The 22,660-nt window shown below is 42.4% G+C and overlaps 1 protein-coding gene across 1 annotated transcript in view; it reads right to left on the reverse strand.

The window, feature by feature from the left end:
* Window positions 1-22,660, reverse strand: part of jmjd1c (jumonji domain containing 1C) — a 122,510-nt gene that overhangs the window by 11,732 nt on the left and 88,118 nt on the right. Inside the window, exons 4-15 of the mRNA XM_022766033.1 lie at window positions 20,375-20,480; window positions 19,989-20,113; window positions 18,916-19,059; window positions 17,290-17,331; window positions 11,821-12,091; window positions 9,901-10,452; window positions 9,452-9,803; window positions 7,011-7,995; window positions 6,709-6,906; window positions 5,377-5,549; window positions 4,146-4,311; window positions 1,097-3,632 (exon numbers count right to left, since the gene is read on the reverse strand). Coding sequence (XP_022621754.1) covers window positions 1,097-3,632; window positions 4,146-4,311; window positions 5,377-5,549; window positions 6,709-6,906; window positions 7,011-7,995; window positions 9,452-9,803; window positions 9,901-10,452; window positions 11,821-12,091; window positions 17,290-17,331; window positions 18,916-19,059; window positions 19,989-20,113; window positions 20,375-20,480 — 5,650 coding nt within the window. The remainder of the gene's footprint in view (window positions 1-1,096; window positions 3,633-4,145; window positions 4,312-5,376; window positions 5,550-6,708; window positions 6,907-7,010; window positions 7,996-9,451; window positions 9,804-9,900; window positions 10,453-11,820; window positions 12,092-17,289; window positions 17,332-18,915; window positions 19,060-19,988; window positions 20,114-20,374; window positions 20,481-22,660) is intronic.

The raw sequence follows: 22,660 nt of genomic DNA on the forward strand, positions 1-22,660 counted from the left end.
CTATGTGTGTAGTAGTTGATAAACTGGTCTTTAATTAATACTCAGGTACAAAAGGATTGAATAAGCTTTGAATTTGGTTTTTTGGAACAAACCAGTCCACTCTTGCGTTAAAATTGCTAAAAGAATGTGGACAAATGTGGTCCAGACCACCTCTGAATGTGGTCTGAGTGATCGGATCTCAAATGCATCCTCAATGCGTCTTGGGTGTGTTTGCACCTGAACTTAGAGCTGACCGCCTGTGATCGGATCACCTGAGACGGATGTTAATACCAGGTCTGAACAGGGTCTCTGAACTGCTCTCAACTGACACTCCAACAGTTTCATCCTCAGCCCTTAGGGCTTTGCTTTTCTGCTGCAATAATTTGATGAAGTTGAAATGTGGCAGGTACAAGTAGCCACCTTTAAGTAGTAGGTCTCAATAAAATAAGCATGCTGTAGCAGAAGTAGTTGACAGTGAGAAATGAGGGTAATAGGAGGGTGATGTAACGTTTGTTCTTTGCTTTGATTCACAAACAATATGAATTGATTGCTTCAAACAACTGATATAACTCATTCCTCTGGACCAAAGAGCTCCATTGTTTCCAAAAATTATAATACAATAAATATAATAAAACACATCAATAAACATCACTGTTGCATGACATGTCCCTTCATCACCATAAACACACACACTGTAGTTTACTTTGACTCAGTCTCATACACAGTGACCTGCTGCCCCTAATACTCACTACTGCACCAAATGTGGATTGATCGGCAGCTCAAAATAGTCCCCAACAAACACACAATTTCCTTAGTTTGAGTAACATTTGCTTAAAACTACAGTGAGCAGCTGTTTTAGGAAATTAAAGACAAAACATTAGTTTTATGATATTTTTTCAGTAAGAATCAGTGGGTTGGGAGCTGAAGCCACAGATCTGGTAGGGAAGTGTTGAGAGGTGGACTAACACATTGTTGGCTGGAGTGTGTCCATGAGATTTGCCAAAAATAACCAAAGTACAGAATATCACCAGCCTCATCCTTTAACTGCCACTAATATTTTCAAAGTGTCTGTCTAGAAAACTGTCACTGCTGCAGTAAATATCTTTACAAAACTTACTGCTGCTGGCCAGTTTCAGCTTGGTCTTCTCTCGGGCTGATCTGAAGATGCCGTTGGGCTTCCCGTCATCTTCCTCCTTTTCATTGTCTCCTTTCTTCTTGGCCATGTCATTCTGTTTCTTCTTGTAGGTTGGTTTAGGCTGGCGTTTGGCCCGCCCCTCCATCTTGCTCTCACTGGCGTCTGAGTCATCTCCTCCGCTATCTGAGGCAGACTCATATAACCGTTTGTTCCCTCGCCTTGATGAAGGAGCTGCTTTCCTTTCCTCCCCACCTCCTGCTGTTCCCCCCATCTTCTCCTCTGACTGTCTCTCTCTCTCACCTTTGCTTCCACTGTCCTTGCTCATTTCCACTTCACTGGAGGTGGAGGCGCTGAGATTGACTGTACATGGTTTGATCATTTCTGACATGGCAGTGGTGTTACTAGTGTTACTGGTGCTGGTGGTAGTGCTGGGCAGCTTCTCTGGTTTCGTACAGGTGGAACTTGTTGTAGCAGTTGTGTTCCTGTCCTCCTCTGAGTGGCGGGTTAACCAGGCTTTCTTCAGCTTGTGGTAGTTACTGGGCTGCCCGCTGCTTGTTGAGGCTGATCCTGAGGACTGGCCGTTAGGCAGGGGACTGGACTTGCCTGGTGTTGTGCTCCCGCTTGCAGAGCTGCTGCTACTGCTGTCAACTGATGACGAGGAGGAGGCTTGGCTAGAGGAGGGTGGAGGTGGGGAGCTGTGAATGGGAGCTTTGTCGACTGAATCCACAGACAAGCAGGAGTTTCCAGTTGTGATGGATGTGGGAGCTGTGCAGAAGTTGCTTCTGGACTGAGCTGCAGCCAAAGCAGCTTTGTGCTTCTTGAGATGGACAAAGGAGGTGGAGAAAGGCTGAGTGGAGCCAGAAATGGAGCTAGGTGTTGGGGTTAGGCATGGACTTGGTTGGGGTGTCCCTGCTGGACTAGGGGGAGGCAGTGATCCCCCAGGAGATGTGGTACGTGAGCCAAAGCCCTCCGGGTGCTCTCCTGGTCCTGAGTGACCCAGCACCCAGCCACCAATGCCAGTTTTATGAGCTGCAATCTCACTGCGAGCGGAAACTGAGTAACCCAGCTCACGGGAGGCTGTCCCACATTTACTCTGTATGCCAAAAGCTGAGGAGGCTGAAACGACAGTCCTGCACACAGAGTTTGTGGTACTAGCTCCCACAGTTCCCTGCAGGCCACACACAGAAGTCTTTTTATACTGGACACACATGTCATCCATGTTCGAGTTGGGTTGGATAATCCTACCAGCTCCAAGGTCTCTAACACTCTCGCCTAACCGGGGACATTCCCCCTGAAGCTTGGATGGGTAAAACCTCCCCTGGGGAAGATCCTGATGGATCATAGCACCAGATTTGTTAGCACCAACAGAACTGTCGTACTTAATGGCAGTCGATGGACGTACAATGACTGATGCCATTGCGGCTTGGGGCTTGCTCCTCGACACTCCTTTCTCTCCAGAGTACACTACTCCTCTATCCTGAATTATCTCTCCACCTCTCCACCTGTCTGTTGATGAAGTCATAATCTCCCCACTGATGGCAGAGGCCACAGAGGTGATGGCGAGAGCATTTCCATGACCTTTGACGTCCCTGAGTTCCGGCAGCAGTGTGGGAGGTTTCTGCTGTTCTGCTGATGTTTTGCTACCAGTTGCCGCTAAGCTAACTGGCTGGATGGGTGTGAGGGTAGGTGGAGACAGGCGTCCACCATAACCTGCTCTCTCCCTTTCTTTCTCCCTTTCCTTCTCTCGCTCCCTCTCTCGCTCTGCAGCCTCTTTCCGTTCCAGCGCGTGCTGCGTGGGGGGATGGAAGACAGGCGCTCGGTGGAGCGATGGCATTGCCCTGAGCTGGTGTTGCTGCTGCTGTTGGTGGTGATGGTGGTGATGATGATGGTGGTTGGGGGCTGAAGAGGAAGAGGAGGACGTAGAAGAGGAAGGAGAAATGGCAGGGCTGCGGCGTTCTATCCTGTCAATACCTGTGTGGTGCTGATGCTGCTGTTGGACTAGTGTTACCTGCTGGTTGAGCTGCTCAGTGATTTTCCCTGCTAAACCCTCTCCTCCCTCTGGCTGGTGCTTGATGAGAGGAGGGGGCTTGGAGAGGGAGGTTTTGGAGCTGTGGCTGCCCAGGGACAGAGCTCCCTGGTTTGGCACAGCGGCCCCAATACTGGCTACAACCCCTGGAGCTCCAACGGATGCTTTCTCATAATAAGAGCTGAGCTCCTTGGAGGAGTACAGTCTTGGAGGCTCATTCACTACACTGTTGGACAGTGTGGTGAAGTAGTTGCTCTTTTCTGATTGGATGACATGGGGATGGGTGTGGCTGGCCTTGGGGCTGGGGGAGGTGAGAGCTGGTATCCGGACAGGGAAGGCAGAGTCCCTGCTTCGCTCTCTGTCTCGGTCCATCCCGGGGTCACTGGAGCGTTGGATCTTCGCGGTGAAGGGAGCGACCTCGATGCTCTCTTTCAGGATTTGACGATTCTCTTCTTTGTATTTACTGGCTCGATCTGCCGCCTGAACTGCATCCTGGAAAAGAAAATACAAACACTGATAAGGAGCGATTTTCTAATTTTCAAACAAGAAGATCGAGGCACTCCAGTTACATTTTGAGGTTATTTGGTTTCCATGTCAACAAATATATGGGTCTGATAATTTAAGACTGGGCATCATGAACCAACACAGGCATGACTGCAAAGGCCAATGAACAATTCTCAAAAGAGAGAAGTATGAAGACTATGAAGAGGCAATATAATAGACTAATATAATAGTACATTAGGCACATGCACCATTTTTTAAACTGCATTAAGTTCATGCTGGTGTGTTTATTATTATACATTTTATTCTTATACATTTTTTGAATGGCTTTGTAAAATAATAATTTGTTGTGACTATCTATTATAAAAGACGCATATGTAAATTGGTGGTACTACATTTAAATTCACATACTTAATTATCACATTCAAACATGTTATGTATAACTACTACTGTGACTGATAAAGACAATGATGATGCTCATAATAATATTGAAGTGCAGTGTACCTGTGTGTTTGCCAGGCGAGCCTTGGTGAGGGGGTCCAGGTAGAGACGGTGTAAGTGGACGTCCTTCCCTGTGGGGGTGCGACTCCTGTCCGTCTGCTCCTGTTTCAGCTGGGCCAACGTCAGAGTCCTGATCGTGTCCACAAAGCCTTTCTTATCCACATCTCTGCATACAGACAAGTCCAATATTTAAGACAAGATTTGTTTGTTCTAAAAAGTTACTCTGCTTTGGTTTGTTCATGCTTTTTATTCTTGTCTTTCTTGTTATGCTAAAAACATTTTATTAATGAATAAAACTAATTTATTTTGCTACATCCCATAAAACTGAATCCTGTCAAAATTTTTTAAATTGCACAAACTTTGGAAGCAGCAGATAGAGCCCTGCAGATCAGCTGAAGATCACTTTCACAGTTAAAACAAAACTCAATTTTAGCAGCACACTACAATTAATCTAAATAAAACACATTGATTATTATTCATAAAATAAACTAACTAATTACTAAAAAAACACAAGTATGTGAAACATTATTGTGGATGTATGAAAGTCTACATTCAGTTGGGTAACAGGCAGGTTTAGACCATCTGCAGGGGATTGTGGTATTACTGCCAGTTTTAACAAACATGACATAACTAGGCTAATGAGAGAGACAAGCGATCTGTGATGTTTCCTCAGCGATGCTGTGTGTTTGTGTGTTTGTGTATTCAGTGGCGTCTAAATAATGGCCGGTGGTTACATAAGGAGAGCACAGGCTGCTGAATGAACAGCATTCTGTCTGAACCGCTTTAATATTGGATTAGTGCCACTTCATTTCATCTGACTGACCTGGCGTTGCTCATCTGCCTCTCTGGACTAACTTAGCTCTCTGAACACATCATGCTTCACAATGGGAAGGGCAGGCTGCTCAAATGTCCAAAGCAAATATTCTGTGGCCCGTCTTTCTCCTGCGGAGTTTCTTTCAGTCCAACTCTCTAGTGCTTAATTTAACTACAGACTGAGGGAATGCCTCATGCTCCCACTGAGTCTGTGACTCTCTGCACACTGGAGAGCTGCACTGACCAGCTCCAGCTGGACTGAACATAATCTAATGTTAGAAATGTGTGAAATAACACCCATACACATGTTCAATAGTCCTCTTTTAAATTCCTCTTGACTTCATCTAGGAATTTACTTATTTCGCACTTGTTTTGTTGTAGACTGATGGTACTTTTACAGTTTAAGCCATTTCTGACTCACTCTTTATGAACATCCATGCTGGTCTTTGACAGTGGAGGGCTTGTGTGTGTGTTGATCTTGACAGGGGGGCGGTGGGCGTCGGCGCTTGCTGGCCGAACAGGGACGTGGCTCAGCAAACCCAGACCCTCACCAGCGTTCCCAGCAGCCTGGTGCAGCCATGGACTGGCTGTGTTCTACACACACAACACACACACACACACACACACACAAACACAACATCATTAAAATAATAAATCTGAATTACACAACTACAGACAGGTATGTAGTAAGTGCAAACACACACAGTAAAGATACTATCATGATAAATTACACCTATACGCTCATTCAACAACATTGTCTTAAACTATGGACACTCAGCTCTAACCCGCTGGATGGTGTGAATTATTTTCAGATAAAGATACAAGCACACCCTTATCAGTGATCTAACACACACGCATGCACGCACACACACACACACACACACATACACACACACACACACACACACACACACACATAGCTGTGCAATAACTCGTTTCAGCTGTTACTACACTTCTGCGTAATACATAACAAATACATGCTTATACAGGTGACTCTACTTCCCTATCAATAAAAAGGACAGTCCTAATGGGAGTACAGACCAGTTTAAAGGACTGAATTTTTATCAGTCTCTTTGAGTTCAGTGTAGCAATGTCATGTAAGATTTCCTCCATAGACAGTGAACAGAAAAGAACAACCCCTGTGTATTTTGACGAAATAGAGGCCTTTTAAGATTTATGAGTCGAAGCCCTATATTCATGTAAAAGTCAGTTTTATTAAATATTTCAAACTAAAATTGTTTGAGCCACAGATTCAGTTAATTCTGTGTCAATGTACCATCTTCAAACGTTCTGACTAAAGACAGACACTTTTTGTGTTGGTATTTGCTGACTGAGCACATAGAAGCTCTATTGTAATAGTTTGGCAAAATGGTCAGAAGGACAGAATGTGGGACTGCAGTCTGTTGAAGTTCGCCTGCGTCTTCATCACTTCCTTTGCGGCAGCATGCAAAAATTTTTAGTTAACTTTTACTAAGTTGGTACATTAGTGTCAAATGTTATCACATCCAGCGTTCATGTCAAAAACCATTGAGAGGGCATAACAATTAATTTTTACGAGACTATAAGAAAGCCCAGCTACATCTTCCCCCTGGCTGACAAATGATCTCCATCACATCTCACCCTCTGTCCCTCCTCCACTGTTGTCCCTGTTCCAAGATAAACACAGTTAACTATCAAACAAAGACAAAATCACATGTGCATGTACATTCCCTCCTAAATACACACAAACACATGCAAACATGAAAACACCTACCCTCCTGAGAGATGCCTCAGAATTCACGGTGACAGGATTTTCAGGGTGGACCCACTTAGCTGTGGGGGGAAGGTTGAGTCCTGGGGGGTAGGAGGTTGGTGTTCCATTGGGGTACTGCCAGAGAATTGGGTACAGGCCCAGCCCTGCTGCCCCGCTGTGAGCCTGGGTTAGTAGAGGGGGTGGAGGGGGGCCCTGACCCTGAAAACAAAAACATTTTTTACTTTAGCTTTTTGACACGATGTTTTACAGAACAATCCATCCTAGTGCAGCTTTAAATGGTGTGTAGGTATCTGGAGTCAGACCTGTAGAAACTGCTGCTGGTGTGCGGCTGCTGGGTGAGGTAGGCCGAGGTGGCCCAACCCGCCAGGGGAGTCAAGCCGAGGGTGTCCCCCAAGGAGAGATGCTGTGGGAGGAGGCATAGCTGGGAGCACCCCAGGGGGTAAAAGGTGCGGATGAGGTAGGGCAGAGGCGTGAGGAGCGGCGAGGAGGTGGGAAGTGGCGTGGGGGTGGGATGCAGGGGTGAGGCAGGGGGAGTGGGGGGACGGGGAGTGCAGGGTGTGCAGGTGGGGGTGGAGATAGGCTGCCACGTGGTTGGAAGAGACGGTGGCTGCAGCAGAGTTCTCTGTGTCGGAGCGGACCAGTGCTGGGTCCCTGTAAACAGTGAAGGTTTCGTTCTTATCGATTATCAGGGGGCTCTTGGTGCTGCCGCTTGCACCGCCTCCAACTGACTCAGGCCGCGCCGGCACCGGCTTAAAACCAGACCGCACAGATTCTACTGTTTCTACTTTAGCAGACAAACGGCCTGTCGGAGGGGGCGAGGTATCAGAGTACCTTGGTATTTTATGTTTAGAGACCTCCGGGGAGGTGTTGGGTTTGGGTTTGGAGATGTCCAGCAGGCCTGGCTGGGACTTAACTTTGAGAAATTCATTTGGGTGTGTGTTGGGGTAGGGGTGGCTCTGAGAGTTGTTGGGGTGCTGGGGTTTCTGTTTCAGGGAGTCGAGCTGAGGTTGGCTGGGGTTTGGGCTGGGGCTCATTTTGGATTTGGCTAAGTCAGGTGGGAGGACTGTGTTCATCTTATGGGGGGGCAGTTGTTGTTGTGGATGTTTTCTCGTCTCTTCAGATAAAGACGGGCTCTTAATGCCGGGGTGGATAGATGTGTAGTGTTGCTGTTGTTGTGTGTGTGGCTGATGATGCTGCTGCTGTTGATGATGATGAAGATGATGATGAGGAAGGACGGTTTTCTCCTTCTCCACCAGCACGACGTTATCAGCCATTGATGCGACAGGCCTGAAAAAAAGCACAGAAGAACTGGTATTTTAATATGTACAGGATTATATTCAGGATTATCTTAAATTACTATTTTAAATTGGCAAAAATAATAAATAAAAAGTGATATGATTTTACCCCATCACTGCCTCTTTTGATGAGCAACTTTAGTGAATTCACAATGAAAAAAAAGTTCACTTCGATGAAGCACCTCAAAGTCTGAAAAGATAATAATAAAACACCAAGAATGTATAGACCTACAGCCAAATACACTGGCAGTGGCAGATGGCCCTTTGTTTTCTCACTGATTTTATGGTTCATGAAACACTGACATTCCTGTTCAAATATGCATACGTTTGCATTGATGCAACTACATATCTGCTTACAGGGTCACAATGAATATTGTTTTCATCATCAGGCTCATTATTATCTTTTGCTTTATTTTATTTAATTGCAGTAATGCAAAAACTGCAAATAATGTTGCATTCAAGGAGCAAAACTGAAAAAACCAACAGCTTTGATTGTGCAGCACTCACTGATTCACTGTGTGTATCTGTGTGTATCGGCTGATCCTTTTGCTGTGCATTAAAGGATTTGCGTTAATGAGGTTACAGTTAGAGTACAATCCAACACCAGAAGATTTACATAATGAATGAAGTTACTGCTGCTGTGCCACCTATTTAAACTACACACAGTCCCTCTCAGTTTGGAGACATGCATCAGTCCAAGAAAGGAAGAACAGTACTCTCACTACTGTGTGAGGAGTCTTCACTGCACTGCACAGTTCCATCCTTTCATGTAATTAGAAAGCAAATTCTGCTGCCTGTTTTATAATATCTTGTACATACAAGCACGTTAAGGTGGAACTTTAATTAGTTTAATTCCTGTTTGCTCACATGCTGGATGCATGAACTGTTTTCTTGAACATTAATTTATTCATCCACAGTTGCATGGATGAACATTAGAAATACAAGCAGAGACTGTTGGTCACATTGTTATTGTATGAGGCTTCAGCTCCAGGTGCACAGGAGGGGAAAACAGTTTTTACAGGTCTGACTGAGAGACATGGTTGTTGTGACTTCTATCTAAGAGTCATCAGGCTGCTTATCTATACAAGAGGCTGACATGTTTAATTGTCTTCAAATGAACCTAAAGGGCCTGTCTCAAAGGGGCTTTAACATGTTCTCCAATTACCTGCATAACCCTGATTTCCCTGAGTAACATACTGTATCTTATTAAAGACAATCAATAATAAAAGACCTCCAGTCTCTGTAACAGACTCATCATCTGTTACAGAGACTGAGATCTTTTGGTGACCCCATGGTCTATTTAAAAAACACATTTGCCACCCACTCACCACATTCAAGAAGCAGCTTGAGTTGTAATATTCAGAAGCTGTCTTTAAGACATACACACTTTTTACATTGATCCACTGAGGACGAATTAAGTTCTTTGAATCGAAGACCTCTGCTCTCACCTGATGACCTCAGAGGGAGCAAACTCAATCTTGCTGCCTGAGCTCCTGGCTGCTGTCACACCAACTCCTATTATGCCTTGCTGCTGCTGCTGATGCATGGGAGGTTCAATATCTGTCCTGCGGCCTCCCTCTGATGGTGAGGGAGAGGGTGGAATGGGAGGTGAGGAGACGGGGGAGGGGTTGAGGGGAAGATAAGGTGAGAGGGCAGTGGACTCAGCCTTCTGGGAGGCGAGCAGCGCTGACACTGCCTCTGAACTCTCGCGGTGCACTGTGGCCTGGGCGTCATCTGTGATGTCGATCACACCACTGCCATGGAGGTGGGACGACAGCGGGGTCTGGGATCGAGAAGATGCTAAAAAAGAAAAAAAATAGAAAAAATCCAATAAGAATGTTAACTCTGCTCATACTTGTCATATTCATGACAGTTGCCATGCATCAGCTGACTGTACCTTTCACAGTGTTCTTGCTGCTCTCCATAATGCTGCCCTGGATGGTGTCAGGAATCAGAGACTGTTGCCGTGGAGACTGGGTGATCTGTGTTACTGCGACCAATTCCTCTACCTCCTTCATTATCATTTTGCCCGTTTCCTTAACCACACCCTTCTTGCTCTCCTCTGCTGCTTGAAGCTCCACCCATGGGGACAGCCGACCAATGAGAGATGAGGAACTGTTCATTTTGGCACCCTGTATTAGCGGCTTCTCGTCTTCCTCCATTTTGGAAACCCCACTTGGTTTTACATCACTGGTGCGAGTCTTAAGTTCATTCTCAGAGTTGGGCTCTGAGGAGGAGGAAGAGGACGAGGAGGAGGATGACGAAGACGATGAGGAGGAAGAGGAGCAGGAGGAGTGGGCAGTCCTCTTGTTGTGTGGGTTTTCTGAGTCACTGCTCTCTGACAGATCAGACGTCATGTCAGTCTTCAGCCTCTTTAATCCTGCCTTCTTCTCATCTTCCTCACCCTTTCTACGTTTGTTCACCGCCTGCTTCACCTTGGACTTGGAGTCTGGAAAAATTAACAGAAACGGTTTGTTTACTCTCACCTCATTCTTGACTTGAATCCTGTTGCTTGTAGCTGTTTTTTACTCTGCAGTAGTCTCTATTATACTGACTATCAGAAATAAAAATTTACTCCAGAAATAATTTTGGCAAAACAGTGATGATTATTTTGTGTTTGAAAGAGTGAATCAGAGAACCTAGATCACTACAAATCCCTATGAATCATATCTGGAGGCTGTGGTGTGTACAACCATTAATGGGGATAAACTGATATATTTTCAAATCCAAGATTGTGAATTTAAGTTTCTGCATCTCAATTGAATCTCTTCTGTGAGAACAGCCTGGCATCATTCAAATGGCTTCCTGTATTTACCTCTCTTCTCTTGGGTATTATGTAGATTATTGCCTTGTGGAAACTTCCATTTCTTCCTGTGATAACTGAGAACTAGCAAAGTGCAATGTAATGCAGCAGTGGCATGAAACCGCTCAACTCTACACAGTAAAATCAGGATAAAAGACACAAAACCAAATGATGACCACTTCTTTACTGTTGATTTGCTCTGTGAACATTTCACAAATCCTTGTTATTGCCTGTGATGCACTGATCACTACAGCACAATCACAGACAGTTCACTGCCTAATTTCTGACACTTTTCTGTATTCATATGAAATTTATGCAGCAGGGTGTATACCCAGCTTAGTTCTAGTTTGAGGTTGATAAAATACCTTAATTCACTAAGGTCCACGGTTAACCAGATCTTTTGTGTCTCCTTGTTCTTTGCCAATAAAACAATCCACTAGCAGGCTTCTTATTTTTAGCCAGTGTTGGCCTTGGCATTTTGGTGGTTAAAATGACAAATGGCAGCATATTACATCTCCTGCCATAAGTTAATTCCCAACAGGCCAAAATGAAACAAAGTGAAATGCTGTTTTCTGTTGATGTTCTCTCTACAAGCTGCTGTTTGTGCTCAGCCAAAGATCCTCTCTGTGGTGAAAGAAACTTTCCTCTGTAACAATTAACCATAATGTTTATATTAGCGCCGACTGTGACACACTGCTGGTGGCAGTAAAGAAACTTGACAATGGAGAGCAACATCCATCCAACCACCCATTAGCTATACTGCTTATCCATGAGGTTTGCGGGGGGGGGGGGGTTTAGAACCCACGCCAGCTAAAGAGCAACATCTAACTGGAAAACCACCATGAACATGTAAAAGAAATCAATGTTCTAAATGTTATTAATTAATAAACAGTAAACATTCCAGTCAAATCCACTCTAATTCTGTATTGGAAAAAGAAGAGCAGAAGAAATCTCTACAATGTCAGTGCTGAATACAGAACCTTTCCAGCAGGGTTTGATGGTGACTGTCCTCACCTCTCCCTGTGCTCTCCTCTCTCCTGTCCTTGTCTTCCTCTGGAACGCTGCTGTCTGATCCTTTCCTCCTGGATGAGCGAGAGTTGCGCTGTTCTCTCTGCTCCCGTCCACTGCTGCTGGGTGAGTGGTGTGATTGGCTGGCTGGTTGCTGGCTTTGCTGCAATTGGCTGTGCTGCTGGGAGGCCAGCGTCCCCTGGGAACCTTTTGGGTTGGGGCCTGATGAAGTCATGATGGGGCGGGGGCTGTTGGCTTGGGCTCGCGTGTAATGACTCTGTAAGTATAAGAAAAGTCAAAGGTCAGAACATGCAGACAAACACAGTGATGACAATAACAAATATTATAGTGATGTTACACTCAGTTACCAGATTATTAGGTACACCTCTACAATCTCATGCAACCTAACATGACCACCCTGCAGTAAATCAACTATCATTGTGAATTGTGAATCTTACAGTTAAACTGGTGTTATATTGGATTTAAACTACACCCAGTTTATTAGATCCTCCAGTCTGAAACTAATCCAGCCAAATCCAACAGTCCCTCAAAAACCCCAACCTTCATGGAGATTTTAATGTTTGGTTTGTGTTGATACTGTTTATGAGCTGTGTTGATTCAACTTCAAGATAATTTTGGAGGCTGCATTCAGTGCTGCTGGTGACTATATGTATTACATTATTGATGTCCTGCTGTAATGTCACCATATTGAAAATTGGAATCAATTCACAATAAACATATAACAGTGAGCTACATGCTGTAGATACAGGGTTAAACTAAGGGAATTATATGTATATGAGGCTATACTGACCCTCTTCACTTTTTATATGCCAAAATTAGCCTAAAAAAATATCCTCACTAAAGCTCACCCTTGGGCACTGGTGACAGCTGGATCGAAAAACAAGGTACACAACCATCCTACAGTACACTGCTAAGGTAATGAAAACAAGACAAACACTAAATAATAACTATTAAAAGGTTACTGACATGTCCATCGATATCAATAGGACTTCAGGTTCATTCCACACAACAAGCTGTTTCTACCATCACTACAAACACTGCATCCTCTCACAACAGAACTCACAGTAATCCCAGTGCCAGTTGTTCAAGTCTCCAGTGAACTTCTAAAATATGATCATCCTCACTTATAACATGATCACTGCAAAACCTTGTGAAGCCTGAGGGCTCCATGACTGAGCACAGCAATGGCATCTTAATCATCTTTGCCTAATGATCGCTGATATCCAGTGATGTGATATTTACTGAAAGGAATGCAAATAAACTTAACCTTAGATGTGGTAGTCCTTCTATTCAATAACCTTTTTACACAACATGTGTCTCTTGCAGAGGGAAAATTTTTCTGTAACAGCTCACATGAAATCAGCTTCCTCTCTAGTCAGAAATAATGCATGAATACCATAGATAGCACATGTTCTGCTGTTAGAGGCTGTGGCATCAGTACTGAGAGCTTTTCTGGTATTTTTGTCTACTACTTAGAAACACATTCAGTGTAACCCACAGCCATTCAACTGAACCATAAACTACATCCCAAATGACCGTACAGTTGAATCAGCATGTCAACAAAAACCAAACATTATAACCTTCATGATGGGAGGATTTAATGCAGGACTGTTGCATTACACTGCATGAGGTTTTGTTAGGTGGACCTAATAAACTGGTTACAGAGTGTATATTGGGATGTGTATTCTGTCCCCTTGTTGTATGTAAGTGGCAGCTGGATGATATTACATCAGATATATCAACATATCAGTCTTCCAGTGACTGTATCCACATTTGAGCCACTGAATAAACCTGCTTTGGAAACCTACACAGCAGTGGTCTTTACTCTCTATGACTATTCAGCTACATTTTTCTTGATTCACAAAGCAGGGGAGGAGACAGCCAATCCAAAGTTTGGGTCAGATAAATGAAATGAAAATTCTGACCAGTTTGTCTTATTAGGGGCAGCAACGCTACCGAATATAGAAAAGGAGAAAGAAATTATACCATTTGAATTGTGTATGAATTGACCCAAACATTCATCAATGCCAAATGAGTGAGGGACACTGGATATTCTTTTACATACACAAATGACTGACTAGAAATACAAACTGAAAGTGGATATGTACAGTGCAGTCAGAAAGTCTTTGGACAACAATATGTTTTTCATTGTTTTGACTCTACTTGTTCACGCTGGAGAAAGTATGTCATGCAACCAATTTCATACATACATTTTAGGCTCAGAATAAAGCAACCACAAATGTTTTTTTAAAGGTATGTTCTTCATTGTCCAAGTTAGTCACCTGACCTCCAGTGAAGTGATCATGTGTTTCACTGCTGGAGACCAAGAAAAAAAAAGCCACACCAAATATTACACATTATTTAGTTAAATTCTTTGATAAATTATCCAATTACTTTCTGATCTCTACAGTGGAGATATCCTCATGTTAGGTGTTTCATTTCCAATCTGTTGTACAGAGACAAGAAAAGTATCCAGACACCTGACTGCACTGTGTGACTAACAGAACAACAAAACACTTCCTATTGTTAATGTAATCTGTTTAATCTAAAAGAGTTCCTATGGCATGTTACTGTATTTTGTATGTGAACATAGTTCAAGCTGGTTTTCAACAATGTTGCAGAGAATTTGTAGGTGCAATACATTTTAGGCCACCAGGGAAAACCTTTTTCATCTAGCCTCCAAGCAATAAAACTGAACACATTATTAGATTATTAGTGAAGGTGGAACTTTACACTTTTACAATAGAGCTAAGTTTTATCTGCTGGAGCTAGACAGAGAAAGATGTCAAGCTTTCTGTTGCACAAGTACAGTAGTAATTTGTGCTGCATGTAATCAAGAAAAACATTCAAATCTTTACATCAGTTCTTTGCAAGATTGTAGTCATATTAACTATGAGATAATTTAGAGGAAACAAACATTAAATCTGTATTTTAAGAAACGTCCTCATGAATATGCTCCAATAATGCGACCAGATGAGTGAAGTAAAGGAGGTGTAAGAGTAGCGATGGCAGACTGTGGAAGTGCTGCTGCATGGACAGGATCTTTTTTTTTTAAAGAGAAAGGGATTGACTGATGCTGATCCTGCAAATCCAAATAAGTCAGAAACACCAACCTGAGCCACTTAATTCACAGACAAATTTATATAATTACATCTGTTATTAATACAGGCAGAGTAAGCTTTCCATGCCTCTGATAACATTTATGCCTTCCTATAGCCCAGATAAGTCAAGTACAAATCTTGACCAGGTCACCCACAACAGTAGGTGTTTTGATGTTCGTACGATGCTGTTAACCGGGGTGAGTAATGCAGGGCTCGATGATGATGCATCACAAGGAAGAACACAGTTAGGCCAGCCTCTCAGTACACGTAGAAGACAACATCTGCAGGGTTATTATGGAGACTTCTCAGCTCCCTGCTGACAGAAGGTCAGCGTGCCACTCTGTGTAGTTACTGTCCTGTGTTCCTGAGCCTGTCTGGGACATGCCACTCATTTTCAAGCATGCTGAAAATTTGCAGGGTGAACTGTTAAATGAGCCTGTGAGTGTGACCTTGGCTAATGCCCAGATGGAAATTACAGTGGGGTAAAGAATGCGTAGTAGGTACTGGTACCTGGGCAAATGGGTTATGTATCACTGGCTGTTCCAAAAGCCTAGAGTATCCAGCACAGTGAGATGAGTTCTGATCAGCTCAGTTAAATCCCAGTTATTTATGAACGTCAGAGCAGCACTTTAACTCTTTGTGATCCTCACTTTTTACACTGAGCTCATCTTGCACTGGGCTACTGAAGGAGATGGACAGGCTATGGGGTGTTACCTCCATTACAAACAGGACTTGATCTCAGGGCTTGGAGTCAAAGAGAAACTCCACACTACACTAAACGATCACTGCGCTGACCTCAACACCCATCTCCACAGCTAGAGTGGTCCCGTGTGGTTTGTGAACTTGTGACCACACCCAGCTGTGAAGTAGCATTTTGTCATTGTGAAAGCTGTACTGCTCAGGCTGAGGAAGAGACAGAGGATTCAGTAAAAAATAGATAGCAATGTGGGCAGGATGTTTTTGCTGGGGCATAGTTACTCTTTAAAATTAATATTTCACTTTGTATTTTCCTCTGCAGCATGTGGCCGACAGTGTGCATCCTTACACTGTGTTCTATGAGCACACACTGATATTGTTTTGTGACTGATTTTCATTTGATGATTCTCAAAATCTTTTTTCAAACTGGTACAAAGTTATTTTATGTTGACTACTAGGAAAGTTTTTGATACACATGTTAAGAGAAACAGATGTGTCAAAGTGAAAATGTTAAACCAAAGTGAAACAGATACACAGGTCAGAGAAAGAGTTAATTATACAAATACTGAAGACATGAAGAGTGCTTGAAGAATCGTATACTGTTTTACTACTAGCCTGATATTGGTCATTTTAAGTATTTTTTAACGTATGTCATGTGTTCATTCAAGTGCTGTATCAGCAAAAAGATTCTGCATTTGTCATCAACTTGTAAGGCTGCACTTTGCAGATACGGGTTCACAAATCTGTAAAGGTTACAGATAGACTGAGAATTTAATGATGTCTTTTGGTGACTGATGAGCAAATGATACCAAAGTGGAAATGGAATAAAATGCTGATTCTATATTCTAGGAGCACCTGCTGTCTGAAGCAGTTGCGGTTTTCTTTTTTAACTCTGAATTAATCTCTTATGTAATCTCCCTGTGTGGAGATTTCCTGCCAATAAGCAGTGACACAGTGAAGATGGATGAACTTGAGGCAGCTCAGCCTGCTGGTTCATGGACATGTCGATGTGGACACTCTCATGCCACTCTGAGTTTAAAAATACACCAATCAGCCATAACATTAAAACACGGAACTGGTTTTATTGTTGTGGCTGATTTGTCTATATATCTGTTTTAAGAGTTCATTCTGAACCATTAGCAATTCGATTTAAAACTAAATTAAATTTGTAGTTTGAATTATTTTCCACAGCTTCATGGCTCGACTCAGTCAAAAAATACACAGATCAGTCACAACATTAAAACCAATCACCTGTTTTAATGTCATGGCTGATCGGTGTATGTTTTCCAGTTTTGTTACAGTGCACCAAATCACCCTGAAGCTCAGTACTGATGTTTTGAATCACAGCTACATTTCAGGAAATCAACAGTGAGCTGGGAGGAAGTGTTCAGATTTGAGTTTGTGCGCTGGGCACTCAAAGAAAACCAGTGGTTGGATCATCAGCTGCCTGGTGCGCTGAAAATGTAAAATAAATTAGTCCTACTACTACTACTGATAAAACAAGCACAGGTTATGTCTGTCAGTTTGACTCTGTCTTCATTTGTACAATATTGTGGAAAACATGGTTATGGAGGGTTAGTGGGTTTGGGGGTTGGTGTGAGGTGGGCATGAGGTGAATGTGAAGTGGGTGTGGGGGTGGGTGGGGGGTTGGGGGTACCTGATTGTTGCCAGTGGTCCCGCCGGGTCTCCCTCCTGCCATCTTTAACGTGTTAACAAGAAAAAGAAAATAACAAAATGAAATGAATATAAAGAAAATGTGGGACAAGGAGAGATTTTGTTAATGACTGCGGGACCAGAAATGACTGGCTGAGTTTTCAACAGACCGGTTCACCAATGAGCTCCTTTCATACACAGGACGTCTCATCATTTTTGACCAAACAAAACCAAAGTCTAAACAGTGTTCTGACTACATCTGCCAAATTGAAGAGCGCTGTAACATGAAAGGAGCCAGTTGGTAACCAGTACAACAGTGTATGTCTGTGTGTGTTGACTTTTAATGTAAAGATAAATCAAAAGCACATAGGAACGCCTTTTACTTTAAAGCTATCTCCATTGGGAAACAGAGCGAAAGCAGAAACAATGAGACAGCAGACATGGGACTAACAGTAATAAGAAAGAATTCATAGATTGAAGATACAATGAAATTCTCCTAGTTTGGAACAGTGCATGATAACCGATTTGGGAAGCTATGTGGTTCAATATCTCTGAAACAAACAGATAAACACACATAATGTAGATGAGTGCTTGACAAATTGAAACAAGCATTGTCCACCCGCACTGACAGAAACACAACAACAAAGGCTGTGTTCTGGCTGCATTCAGCTCGATCAAACAGAGTAGTTCAACAGTCTCGGACTATTTAATGACTCAAGAGAATAAGCTGCAGATTAAGTGCAGGCCTAAATACATGTAATCCATTTGAAGTCTGTATGTGAAAAATGGGAAACAGAGTGTTTGTCTTTTTAAAATAAATCTTCATTTTCACCAAACTGGACATGTGTTGTCTTTGTCCTCTTCTTCTTTAGCAACATAAAGGGACCATCACCTGTCAATGATACATGGATCTCATCTGGACAAAATCACACTTTTCCTATATACTGTATTTAGTATATTGTTTTGTTCACTTCATCCTTCTTTGGACAGAGGTCTGATGGTGGTTTGATGACAGAATGAAATAACCTGCATTAATTGTTGATGGAACATGAAATTCTGCTTGATTTGAGGATTAATTTGAATTTCAGGACAGCGTTTTTTTCTCTTAAACTTACTTCCAGCCAGTATCGTGTCATGCAAACTGCATTGACTGCACACGAAGCTACAGTTTTTTCATTCTATGTATGAGACTGTTTTCCATTAATTACCTAGACTGTGCTGTCCGCCACGATGTCATAATCAAATATTTTTACATTTTAGTTTCCCATACACAGATTTATTTGTGGCCACAGGATCAACACTGACTGCATCATATTGATTTTCAGTTTTTTTTTTTACCATTTCCAATGGGTAGCATCTTAGTGAGTGAGGCTTGTTATTTGTTTAATGCAGAGTGAAGCAGTGGAGCAGTATATATCATTTGGTTATTAATTGGTCACAAATAGAATTAATTCTGCAGAAGACTTAATTTTCTTCATTTTTTGTTAGTACATTGATGCCTTCTGCAGACAGTTACACAGGTCAATATTTTAAAATGTGTTCACCCTTTTCAGCAGCACTGACAGCTAATGTTAGGAAGCTTTTAACAGCTGTGCACATATGCCGTTGTGTGTGTTTTGTGTGTACTCACGTGGGCAGTGTTATTGTTCTGGCTGGATCGTGACCTTCGTCTGGAGGTGATGCCGATGTTTTCTCCTTTCAGAAGGGAGTGGACCACATCATCCAGAAAGGTCATCTGGACCATGGATGGATCCACATTCTGAGGCTCTAGCACCTGAACACATATCAGATTCACTTACTCTATGTATTAGATCTAATGCAACCTTTCAGTTGTGTAAATTTCCTTAACAAAAACTATGATAAAATATTCAATGAAGACCTTTTTTCTGCAACAAAAAAAATATTAAAACCAAAGGCTTTATTAAAAATAAACTGAATACTGTTTTAATGCAAAGTCTTCTTCAATGACCTTTATGTATCTGTGGAATCATGCAGTGTAGCTCCTGACTAGTAAAACAGTTCCCTCGATCACCCAAAAGCCTTTTGACCTGCTGCATTATTGAGCACATGTTAGCTAATGTTAAGAAACAAATGTATCATCTACAATCCCACTGAAAAATAAGAAAAAAAAACATGAAAACTGTCATTTACAAAGATATAAGCTAATTTTAGTATAACATTCCAGGGCTATTAGTATAATGATGACAGGATCAAAGTCGGCTTTCAGCTCTAGAGGTTCACTACAGAAATATTACTGCATTAATGTTATCTTAAGTTTGAGTTGTGTGTTTCAGTGAACAGGGGAATGAACCAAGTATCTGCAGTCCACCAGTCAGAGGGAACAACAGAAAGTTTGGGGCTGACAACTGGACTCACTGAGAAAGTCATTCTGCAGCTTTATTGTCATTCTGGTAAACAGTGACTTTTCTGCTAACCTGGTAATAAACAACAACATCTGTAACTATGGTAACTATAGACATCGCAGGTGGCGATAACTTTTCCTCAGACTGCTTAGAAGACATAAAAAATGTATTTGAATTGTCCTGTTTAGTTTAGTGTGAGTAAAACCATATCAGCTAAACTTAATTATTTATCTATTTATCCATTAAATAATAGTATATTACTGTACAGTAACATATAAACTGTATCCACACATTTTAAAGACATATGGTGAAAACTGTGTGTGTATGTGCGTGCGTGTACCTGGTCATTCATAACGACCATGTTTCGACTGAAGAGGTCGTGGTGTGTAATGATGCCAGTGAACCACTGGGTGGCCGAGTCTTGTCTATACACACGTACACGGTAGCCATTCAACGAATAGGGACCTGGAAGCAACAGGAAACAGTACTGTCACAATGTTATGTTCCCACAGCTGAAGACTTTAGTGCAGGTTCCTCATGTTGTAACTACTTACTACTACTTACAGTAATGAGGTGATTCATAACATGATGAACTAATAGTATTGAGAAAAACTCTAACAAATAAACAACAGCCATAATGTTTTACAATGATACACAATACACTGTGATAATGATGCAATCTACAAACTTATATTTCACAACATAAAAAGAATAATAAAAACTCACCTTGCATGAAAATTTCCTGCACCTTCTGGTCTTTCAGCCAGCCCTTCACTTCTTCATGGAGCTGAGGGTTGTCTCTTAACACTGGGTTCTGACTGTCCACCTCATCCTGAGACACACACACAAATACACAAGGTAAAAGAGGTAAATCTGAATAAGCTGTTCATGAATCGTCTGGACAGAGCCTGATTCTGCTGAGTCTCAGCTGGTTAAACATCTGTTCTGACCCTTTCTGCTCTCTGTTAGCACTTAAAACTGTGTTTCAATGGCACACACACAATGTGGTACTGTAATTGACATATCTTTTGTTTCTGTTTTAAGACACTGAATGAAAATTCAGATTTCTTTCTGCCACTTCTTTTATTTCAACATCATATAGTTAGAGAAGTTTCATTGAGAGCAAGACACTGGGGGAATGCAACCATGACACAGTTACACACATTCAAGCTGACCCGTACAACCACAGTCTGATCAGTTGGCCACCGAGAGTAAGAAGCAGTAGGGGCGTTGGGCAGTTCAGGGCCTTGCTCAAGACTGCTTCAGTGGTGCTAATGAGGTAGGGGCAAGTGCTGCTCTTTCACTTTCCCCACCCACATTTATTCTGCAAGTGTGAGAATCTAACAGGTGATCGTCTGCTCATCACCATCCCGAGAATATTAACAGTCAAAATATTTTAACAACATTAATATGTGTAATCTATCATCACACACAATCTGGAAATGTATTATGAAGCATTATAATCAGGCATTTTGATGGAGCTATTTGTAACTTTTCTCTGCTGCTGAACATGGTCTCTTGCTGGAAGCAGGTGCCGGTGGTTCCCTTGACAAGAGCTTCAGCCATAGTTGTGTTTACAAGACAAGGTTATAATACGTTCCCCTTTAAGACAGGCCACAGCTAGCTGGTTAGCATGCTAACTTCAATAGAAGAAAACATGTGATAAAGACAAGAGTTGACATTGGCATTTCTCTCTGCTGTTGGTGAGTAAAGGAATGAAGTTTGATGCTGAACTCGCAACGTTTCCTCTGGACTGGTAAATAAACAGTTGCTTTGAAGCAATAGCAAAACTTACAAATAGCTCCATTACAACCAAGTTTAAGAAGACTTGCACACCTAGTCCACTAGAAACAGGTGCAGACCCTGCGGTACTGAGTAGCAATGTCAGTGAAAAGCTGAGTTTCTGCTGTGCAACTGGTAGCAATAAGTAGTGAAAGGTCTTTAAACACAGACACTAAACTTTGATTCTGATCTGTAAAATCAATGTGCCAACAGCTACTAACTACTCAGAGAGACCCGTGTTCTTTAAATACATTAGAGAGGTACAGTGATATCAATACACACAACACAGTTGGTGTTCACTATGGATCCAAAAACAAATAAAGCCTTACATACTGTACACACATGCACAACAGCTCACAGACAAACCATCAGCCTTGAAAAGACTTGCCTTTGTTTCACACTCCAGGTCACACAGGGTGAGGGAGGCAAAACAGGGTGAAAAATTGGAAGAAAGCAGCACTAGAAACTATTCTATATCCTCACTTCGAAAACAAACACACACAAAGCAGCAATACACTGCACACTGACAGAGAACAGAATGAGGAAGAGGAAACCACTGTCACCACACTGGTAGCACACTCAGCTTTCCTGGTGTGTGTCTGTATTTGTGTGTGCACACATGGTTCAAGAGGTTATTTTAGGGCAGCCTTCAAGGTGATGGATGCATCACAGGTGAATCATCAGAATAAAACACTGAGCCAAACATCACCACTGTATTAGTAAGGAAGTATTATAGCAGGTAGGAGGGTTCATATTTCACAAATAATGCACAGATTTGCACAGCAGGACATTGTTCCTGCAGTGGACGAGGTCAGTGGTCTGTCTGCATTCTAATGATGGGCGGACACAGAGTAGCTGTTGACCTTCTCTGCATAGAGGGAGAAGTGAAAGAGTGGGAACTTCCTGCCTTCAAGAGAAAGTGAGTGCTAAGACTGACTACTGAGGAAAGAAAGAATCTACAGTTGGAAAATATTACCAGTATGATTTGTTCAGCCACTCAATCATCTCAGTTAACCAACTCGCATTACTGTCTACTGAGAAAATCACCACAGCAAACAAAAGAAAGGTTTATCTACCTAGTTAACAAAGATATTTATTCAAATTTATAGAATCCAAATTCAGATGTGAATGCCTCACATTTGTCTCTACAGTCCACATGACATGAAGGGACACAGTCAAGTGCAGCCCGAACAATTTCGAGCCGCAGGAGTCAAAGAGAGACAGAGACTC

The sequence above is a fragment of the Seriola dumerili genome, unplaced genomic scaffold (genome assembly GCF_002260705.1).
Source record: "Seriola dumerili isolate Sdu_G_001 unplaced genomic scaffold, Sdu_1.0 BDQW01000807.1, whole genome shotgun sequence".
Taxonomy (NCBI): domain Eukaryota; kingdom Metazoa; phylum Chordata; class Actinopteri; order Carangiformes; family Carangidae; genus Seriola; species Seriola dumerili.